Genomic DNA, 10,072 nt, shown 5'->3' with positions numbered 1-10,072 from the left:
AGTTGCTTCATGGATGTAACGTGGGCCTTTCGCTAACCAGTGGCAAGCTGCCACCAGTTTGGTCAGGATGAATTAACGGGAGGGAATCCACCCCTTTTCCCTATGTCAACTCAAAAAACTAACTAAAGAGGGAACAAATTTCGTAATCGCAAAGTACTTTAGCAAGCACTCATGGACGGTTGACACGTACATGGAGCTATAAATCGGCGTCAACTCCTCAACGCCACCACAACCAACGTTAACGTACTACACCCATCTCTAACTCCGGTGTATCAAGGCGCGCCGGCGATCCATGGCGTGGCAGCTTATAGCTCTTCTCCCGGCTGCTTTGGTGGCCGCTGCCGCCGTCGCCGCCGCAGGGGCGGGGCTGCCGTCCAACTTCGCCATAATAACCCCACGGGGACCCTTAATGGGGAAGCGGGATGCGGGGGAGTACTGCGGCAAGAGGAAGTGCATGGCCAAGTGCGAGAGCCGCTGCCCCGACCAGTGCTTCGTCCTCTGCCCCAGCTGCAAGACGCTATGCAGTAAGTATATATAATCACCTTCAGTTAGTTAATCTCTGCCACACTGCCACCACGATTCTTTTCTTCTATCTATCTACACGTGGTAACGTTAGCTACTTGTGTCATGTAAGTGTGCGACTACTACCCGGGCATCTCCTGCGGCGACCCGCGATTCACCGGGGGCGACGGCAACAACTTCTACTTCCATGGCAAGAAGGACCAAGACTTCTGCGTCCTCTCCGATGCTGATCTCCATGTCAATGCCCATTTCATTGGCACCCACAACCCCGCCACGGGTCGTAACTTCACCTGGATCCAGGCCATCGGCATCCGCTTCGCAGACCACCGCCTCCTCGTCGGTGCCAAGAGGACCGTGAAATGGAACAACCGCGTCGACCGTCTTGAGATGGGCTTGGACGACGAGACCATCGATCTCCCTGCCAGGCTCGACACGCGTTGGGAGTCGGCAGCCGTGGCAGGCCTGACCATCACGAGAACCGCCGTGACCAATGGCATCAGAGTGCAGCTCAAGGGGGTGTTTGACATCATGGCCAGCGTGGTGCCCGTCACGGAGAAGGACTCCCGCATCCACAACTACGGTGTCACGGAGGGCGACTGTCTTGCTCACTTGGACATCGGTTTCAAGTTTCACGACCTCACCGACGACGTGCACGGTGTCCTTGGTCAGACATACCGCTCCGACTATATTAACAAGCTTAGGGTGAGCGCCAGCATGCCGGTGATGGGCGGCATAACCAGCTATGTATCATCGGATATCTTTGCCACAGATTGCGCAGTTGCTAGATTTGGTCGCCGTACTAGCATCTCGATGGTTGCATCAAGTGATAGTTGAAGTACTTTTCCGGCTAGACGTTGCCTTAGCTAGCCAGCACGCAGTCAGACATGAATAATTGAGTTCATGCACAAAAGTGTAATATAAATAAGGCACATGGATCTTTTTGGAGAAACCCCATATATATATGCATATATTTTATTGGCACATAGACCCTTAGTCTTAGGGCCTACTCTCTTCCTACCATGCATACACAGTAATATTTTACGGAAGTCGAACTTTGTAAAGTTTGTTCAAGTTCATAGAAAAAATATAATTATTTATGATACAAAATATCTATCATAGAAAACAATAGGTTTTTAATGACTAGTAGTATTGGTTTGATATTGTAAATATTGGTGGGTATTTTTCATAAACTTGATTTTTTAAAAATAATATGTACACTACAATTTTACAAGGAGGTAATAAAAACTAGGTCAAGAAAATTGGTTTTCAAATGTTTTTTTATCTACTCTAATATTTGGCGTAATATTTTCTCCATGTGTGACCTGCCTCCTCAGACATCAACCACCAAAGATAGCAATAGGGTTCCAATTACCTCCTGCAGTCCTAACTCTGGGAACCCATGAAGTTGTTGTACTCCCTCTGTTCCTAAATATAAGTCTTTGTAGAGATTCCAGTAGGTGGACTACATACGGAGCAAAATGAATGAATCTAAACTTAAAATGCAACTATATACATCCGTATGCGGTTTATAATGAAATCTCTACAAAGACTTACATTTAGGAACGGAGGGAGTATCAGTGATGGCAACAGATGCCCAAAGGCCACACATATATGGAAGAGAGCATAGAGAAGATAAGGAGAATCAAGTGGGAAGCACAGAAAAGCCAACACAGCCCAATACGGCCAACCATACTGACGGCACACACTCGTATGCATGGTGGTATGAGGTGCCCACGGCCCCGGGGCGTCCATCCCAACAAATATCGTTAAAGGGCCAACCCCAGAAAAATTTAGGTTTTGCAGGGATGGTACATACAACATTTGGCTGAGAATACAATATTTGTTCATAAATATAAGATGTTATTTTCTCATAAAAGATATAAGACGTTTTTGTTAGTACTTCCTCCGTCTCATAATGTAAGACATTTGAGACGGAGGGAGTACTACTTTGCACGGTTGCTCAGGGAGTGGCCGCGCATGCACATATGCATGGCTACGGAATGTGCGTTCGAAGCGAAGTCCGACGCTTTACGTGTGAATGTGACTGCTGGGGTGCCGGCGGCACATGCATTTTCCGATCATGCAATAAAAAAGTGCATGCATGCACATGAAACGAGATGTATGCATGGCATGCTCTTCCTTCACCACCACGCATCACACTCTGAGCACAACCACGATCATAACTGAGCAAAGCCATGACCCAGAGTGTCTTCTTCTTCGTCGCCGGGGATGGGAGCCGGTCGGCTCGGCCGCGGTGCTGCTGGTGCTTTGCGCCACCGTGACACCCGCGGCCGCACAGGACACGCCGCTTGTCTGCACCTCAGGCGGCCGTGTGCAATGCCGGGCAAGCTGCCCCGGCAAGTGATTCCTCGTCTGCCCAACCTGCATGACCTACTGCCGTCAGTACTATACATCCATCATACATTTTGCTTTTTTTTTTATCAATTTGAGATTGCTTTTACAACGCTTGCCGCGTGTCATACACTTTGCTCCTAATTACAGTATCTGCCGATCAACATCCATCAATTGATATGTTTGAGACTTCTTTTTTCAGTGTGCAAAATGTACCCGAACAATCCCCGGCCATGCGACACCAGCGGTGTGACCGACCCGCGCGTTCTTCAGTGGCAGGACCAATTCAACTGTGGGCGCGTTCCGAAGAACTGACGTCACCGCCGGAAAAGTTTCAGTCACATCGCCTTCGGCTACCATCTTGCCTCAAGAGGTTAAGGGGCCTCGGATGTTCAAGAGTTTGTATTCTGTGTCAGCATCTAGTGCTAGTCGGGGTGTACTCCAAATAAACTTACTCTAGTTCATTTTTCTAGCGGTGACATGGAGCCGGAGATGTTTGTATCCAAGCATATCTGAGGAGTTTATGTTGTATCATCTTATTTTTAGGCACCCCTAGCCGCCGGCTGGCTAATCCAAACTTGAGCCGGTCGGACACAGCCCGTTCGACGATTCAACTCTCAGCCGTCAGATTTGATCCCTCCTTCGTCCCCAACTTTCCACCCCCGAAGCACACACGGGGGAGAGGGGACTCGCCGTGCGCACTGCGCCTCCTCCGTTGGGCTACTCCTTCACGAGCAGTGGACGTGTTCATCGGCGCCGTCGCCCCGGTAGCGCCAATGCGCTGTCAGCTTGTCGTGCCTCGTCCCACGACCGCAACTGTGTACCAGCTTCTGTTGTTGACGACTACAGTTGTAACACCGGCCTGTTCCAGCGGGCGGTCACAATGGTTGAAGCATCCAAATATCACCGGCTCCGGCTCGCCGTCGTCGCTGACTAGCACCGTCGTGTTCTACCAAAAATCTTAGTAAAAACCCGTCCAGTGGTCAGTTGAAGAAAAAATTAGCCATTCCAGCCAAAATTTAACACTGGTTCCAACAAAAGCCCGACAGTAGAAAACTCAACAAGTTCGATTGTAGCAAAATCCTAGAAGGTGGGCGCACCTGCTGGAAGGGTTGGGGCGCCCACGGCGTGCCAGATCCGATCTGGAGCCGGGGGGAGGGGGTCCTCCTGCGAGAGGGGGTCGACTCCGCCCCGCCGTTACCATCCTCAGGCGCAGCGCTGCCACACCGTCCGAGGCAAAGCGGTAACGCGGTGGGGGAGGAGGGGGTCCGGCGCAAGGGGGTGAGGAGGAACAAAATTGAAATCGCCCACTATTACAGATGTTATTAGTCGAGTAATTAATTAGTTGCATCCACAATACTCGTCACACTGAGGCTGGCCATAGTGGAGTAACATAAGTAGTATCATGTACTTGGAACTCGCAAACATGCTTATGTGGCAAGCAATTAAAGAAGAGAGAGATGGTTATAGTAACATAGATAGATACCGTAACATAATAAATGTGATGCTACTATGTGTCATGCATGGCAATAAATGAGACCATCTATGATACTAATCTATGATACTATGCACTATAGAGGTAGTAACATAGACTAGTAACATACGCATGTTACTAGTCTAAGTTACTCCCCACTGTGACCAGCCTGAACGTGATCAATCTAGCTGCCACTAGGGGGTATCATCCGACATCTGCACGCTAAATTATCTATGGCGGTTGGCCGTCCACGCCCACCTCCTCCACGGCCCCAACCTCCCCGACCTCCCGAATCTCGACCTCCACTGTCTCCACATCCTCTTCCTCCACCCCTTTCATAATTCTTTGGCGGTTTCGCTGGATCAAAATCCCACAAAAGCCAAGGTCCCCATTCACACTCACTAGGATCATGAACTCCGTAGCAGCACTCGTCCACAAGATGTACCAGTATCCCACAGAAGAAACAATAATGAGGAAGCTTCTCATAGGAAACCGGGTACTTCTTCCTCTCCTTTAATGTCATTGGCACAAATTTAACAAGAGGCACTTGCACATCCAGAAACACCCTCGCTCTTATGTACTTCGATGTATTGATAAAACCTTCGTTCACAATTACTGTAATAGAAGGACGACCAACCTTCTTTGCCACCTTCTCAGCCAATTCGTTCTTCCTCATAAATCCATTGGGGGCCCCTTCAATTCTAGCCCACAACGGAATCTTGTCAAGCTTGTAATCCTGGACGTTGCTAAAACCATCACACTCCTGTAAAATAACCGCTGCGTTACAAAACAGCCACGGACCTCCGTCAATCACCGTCTTCCAATCCCCCAAGCAGCTGAACAGTGCAATAAAGAGGTTTGCACCTTTCGGTTTAAAGAAAATCTGTTGTGCCGCTGACCAGACCGTTCTCATGTTGTTGAACAAAGCCGAGTGGCTGAACTGCCTTGTTGTATGAACCTTGAAGATTGCAAGCCATCTAACCTCATTGATCAGGTCCTCAAGTTCTTTAGAAAAATCGAGATCGGTCTCCTCATCCCCATGCAAATTCAGGCCCTCAAAACGATCTCAAGGTTATGTATAGGTCCCCAAGTATGATCCTCCAGATCTGCTTCTTTGCGACCCCCGCTACCACTTCCTCCATCTTCCCCTATCTGTTCAGCCGACCTCTCCTCATGTCCGATGTCAGCCCCATCCTTCCTCTCTCTCGTCCCCAGAACCATGCTTCCCACGATCGTCACAGGAGGTGGCTCCGCCATGCACTCTGCTTAGTACGTTTTCTGGACCTCGATGACTCATGCCCCAACGGGAAGGCCTCGTCGGAATGTGAGGAATTTGGGTACTCCGGTGTAGTCGCTTGGAGGAAGAGAAATCCTAGAGGAACCCTAGGGGAACATCCCTGAAATAGTTGTGTTTGCTTTTTTTAGGACAAAGCTAAGCTTAATTGATCATAATCCACATGGAGTGGGATACAATTCGGATTATGAGGGTCAGCCAACCACATGTGGCGCCCCGCACGGAGAGAAAGTGCATTCTTAGCTAAACTATGAGCTTCATCGTTTGAAGAACGGCTTTCAAAAGCGGAATTACAAGTAAAATACAAAGAACGCAACTTTATTTCTGTTATCACCGAACCATATGATCCCTGATTGCCGAGCTTGATGTTGTCGACAACCTGCTTACAATCCGACGCGACAATTAGGTACCCCAGGAGAAGATCATCAGCCAAAGCAAGGCCTTCTCTACATGCAATTGCCTCCAAAGTAGGCGGGTCGGTGATCCCGGGTAAGACCAGAGCAGAGCTCCCTAGGTAAATTGCCCGCCTGGTCCTGGCATACTGCCGCCGCAGACCCTCGTCGATCGCGAAAGACCGCTCCATCCACGTGGATCTTTGCAAATCCCGCCGGAGGTGCTTTTGGCCTTGCATGTGCTGCAATAGTTACTCGGGGGGCTCCCTGCAAATTGGTTTGAGGCTTTGCATGAATCAGCTCTAGTTCTCTAATGAACCTGCTCACAAAAAGGGAAGTGGCATGCGGGCTTTATGTGATTCCTTCATGTATATACTTTCGCCGCGCCGTCCAGATGGACCAAAGGGTGACCGCCACTCGGACAAAACTGCTATGAGTCAAAGATGCCATTAGGGTGAAGATCCACTATTTCGCGTTTGGTTCCTTCGTGGTGATCATCTGGTCTACCGTTTCACCATCTTCTAACGCCCAGACACATCTTTCCATTGAACACTCAAGGAGGGAATGTCTTCAAGAGTCTTGCGAGCCACAGAAACCACAAGAGCTAGTGGTAGACATATTACTGTGAGCTTGTATATCTTCTGTGGGGAGAGACTGTCTTGCTAATCGTCACAAAAACATTTTGATTTTTGCTAGTACCTGCACATTCCAAAGTAGTTTCCACAACTTCTCCTCATTGCGCACAGTCAAGGGTCCCGATGCTCCCTCGAGCCAAGCCCCCCTTCGATTCCGTGTCGCCACCATCATCCTATAAGCCGAGCGGACTGTAAGCTTGCCACTTCTTTCAAAGTGTCAAGCCAAATAATCATCAAAGTTGCGGGTGCATATAGGAATCGCCAGAATAGCTTCAACATCCATTGGCATGAAGGTCTGTTCAATTTTTTTGCTTGTCCCATGAGGCAGTACTTAAGTTGAAGTAGTCTGAAGCAAGCCTGGGTGGATTTGCAACCTTATTGCCATAAGATCGGAGCATTTCATCTCTAGGTATCCAGTTGTCCATCCATACATCTAGTTGTGTTTACTAAAACCGAGCGTTTATTCATAGTTGTGTTCGCTAAAACCGAGCGTTTGTTTGCGACCTCTGGCCATACATATGCGCGTGTTAACCCAACCATGCATGGGCCATGCATTACCTGAATCAATCAGCCCATGTACTGATGAAGCACACATGTAGGCACATGTTCTCATCTAAAAAAACAAAAAAACGTAGGCACATGTTCTTTAGCATCACACAAGTGCAGGTTAAATAATTAGGTTACCTATTAATGACCGATCGATACATAGCCCACTAACCCTCACTTTGGATCAAAGGTACTTCAAGATGTATACGTGTACACGTGCAGGGGCACTCCTTGCTCCATGTGTATAATTATTCTATCTATTCAAATTATCATCAAACAACTCCTTTTCTTTTCTTTTTTATAAACTAGCACAGTGGCCCTCGCAAATGCGAGGGCAGCCTCTTTTCTACATTTTTTTCTTCAAAGGTGGATTTTCCTCTTGCCTCTCTGCATCATATGTGCATGGGCAATTTCTAAATCTTCTACTTCGCATTAGTTTTAATACCATGCATCATGAAATGTCCCTTAACAACATACGAATAACATTGTTTTATTAAATACTATTGGTTTAATTGAAGATATGGAAGTTAAAATTGTAAGTAGTATGTTAGCGATAAAATGGGAAGATTTTAACTAGAGAACAAATTAACTATTAAATATTACTCATAACAAAATTTAATCATTGTCCTTTCTATGATTTAGCTTGTAGAAATTGTTAAAAAAGGCATATAATGTAGAGATCATATGGTAGCACTTCTTTAGGGGGCAACACATTTTTTTGCATTCTGATGTTTATTTAATAAAAGTGGACCGATCTTCTTACCGATATATATTCAACATCAAGTACATCATATAAAGCAATTTCCAAAGAATTTGCTAAAATTGAATCAATGGTAATGTGCGAGATGAATAGATGGTGGAATTTGGTGATTGAAAGACGACATTTCAAGTGATTTTCAATATGCTTATGACTGGCATCATATAATGTACAGTTTCACTATGCTACATGTCTCCTCTTTTCTTGTACCTCTGCTTGCATATCATCTTGGTTTTATAAGAAAAATTCATCTCTAATGAAAACCGACAGAACCTAGTTTTTCGATTGTGGTCCCCTTACCAGTATTATTGTTTTTGCAATTTCTAGTATTGTGTAATCCCATTGAGATGGCGATGCTAGAAATATTATGCCTGGTCATTGCCTCATGCTAACTTGGATTTATACGTTGAAAAGAGAAAATATGAACCAGAGTCCTTGTGATCGTACTTTCGCTAAATTCCCTCATGATAACATTGAGCATACCAATTGGTCCATCTAAAAATAGAGTATACCATTTGGATTTTATAATTTCAGTGTGTCGATTGTTTTCTCCTGTTCGACATCACATTTACACTAATTTTCTCAAAGCTCATTCTTTTATGAAAATAATTGCAGTATAATTCACAAATGTACACTACAGTCATAGAATAATATGCGGCCCTAGTACATGAATGGCATTCTACGTATATTTGTTGCATGTTGCAATATCTTAAATCCATGATACATACCTCGCCTCTTTATTTCACATTGTCTTTGTTGATAGTAATAAATCTAGAGAGTGTTTTGTATTATACAGATGGAGTAGTAAAAATGTATATAGCTAGCTATGACGTGGCCGTACAAAGATAAGGCAAGTCTTTGTCTGATCTCGTTGCTACCATGACGCGAGTATTTAATCAATCATGTACATAGCTCCTTGCTACAACGTTGCATGTATGGGGAAGTCTGAAACTTGAGACTGCTGATGTGCTTACACGTACGGGGGAGAGGCTAGGCGACGGGCCAGCCGAGGACGCCGAACACTACAGTGACAGCCACGTACGTGAGGACGTACTCACATACATGCATGTGGAGTTCTAATTCAGCAAGCAGCACATAATTGAAGCGAGCTCCACTCCCTGCGATTCCTTTACCTCATAAAACTCCGATCGACTCCCGCTATGGTTGTTGAGTTTTCTGTCTCCACCATATGTAAGGCGCTGGAACCATACCTCAAACATCCCCGCCCAAGAATTCTCAGCAGAGGCATTCTCCTCATCCTCCTCATGTGCAATTGAATCGATGATGTGTCCTCATCATGCAAGACGCTGGACCATCGTAGTTTTGGCGTCGAGGCATTCTCCTCCGTTTGGCCGTCTCCTTATCGTGGGATCCACTGAAACTACACCACAACGTGCGTTCCAAGGAATTCTAGGGCGAGGCGTTCTCGTCGTCCTCATTGCCATCTGTGGAAGTAAGGTTGACCTTCGTCATCCCTGACCACGAAATTCTGGCTGAGGCAATCTTCAAGTACTCGTCACATACTATCACCCATTCAAGCAAGGCCCTCGCTATGTGATGGCAGCGGTGAGGAGGATATGATTGACCCTTTTGTTTTATAGACTTCAAATTTAAGGAGTGCCAGAAAACTATCTAGCTTACATGTGGGATAGAGAGAATTTATATACTATAGGCTTGCACACCGCTTGTGAACATCGTATAATGGAGATCAAATAAAGAAAACAGCTGGCTCGATATGCACTTGCAACCATCAAAAGAATCCAGTGTGTTGGATTCCAGCCGGCGGCCGAGGGCGAGAATCAATCCGGCCACGGTTAGTGTGTACGTGTGTGTGATCTATATGAAGTTAGCTAGCTAGTGCTAGTATCGTTAGTTTTAGGAGAATCGACCGCCAAGCGGTAGGCTAGCTATGTACTGCTATGTACCTCAGCATAAAAGAACTTTAGAATTGCATCATCGTTGTTTTGTCATCGTCGTTGCATATCATCGGAAGCAGCGACCCGAATTGATAGAGACTCCATCACGGCAACGCATGGGATGCATGCATATATGAATGGCAATACACGATTGCCTTTTCTTTTCAATGAATGCATGCATGCA

General features: G+C 46.4%; 1 protein-coding gene across 1 annotated transcript; it reads left to right on the top strand.

Annotated features, from left to right (window-relative positions):
- The first annotated feature begins 249 nt into the window (after window positions 1–249).
- Window positions 250–1,356, top strand: LOC123068067 (uncharacterized). The gene is made up of 2 exons (XM_044490571.1): window positions 250–524; window positions 635–1,356. Exons 1-2 carry the CDS (start codon window positions 293–295, stop codon window positions 1,354–1,356), a joined length of 954 nt encoding a protein of 317 aa, XP_044346506.1. The 5' UTR covers window positions 250–292.
- The last annotated feature ends 8,716 nt before the right edge of the window (window positions 1,357–10,072 follow it).

The sequence above is a fragment of the Triticum aestivum genome, chromosome 3B, assembly GCF_018294505.1.
Source record: "Triticum aestivum cultivar Chinese Spring chromosome 3B, IWGSC CS RefSeq v2.1, whole genome shotgun sequence".
NCBI lineage: Eukaryota > Viridiplantae > Streptophyta > Magnoliopsida > Poales > Poaceae > Triticum > Triticum aestivum.
The sequence above is the reverse complement of the archived record's forward strand: the minus strand, read 5'-3'. Positions and strand labels throughout refer to the sequence as shown.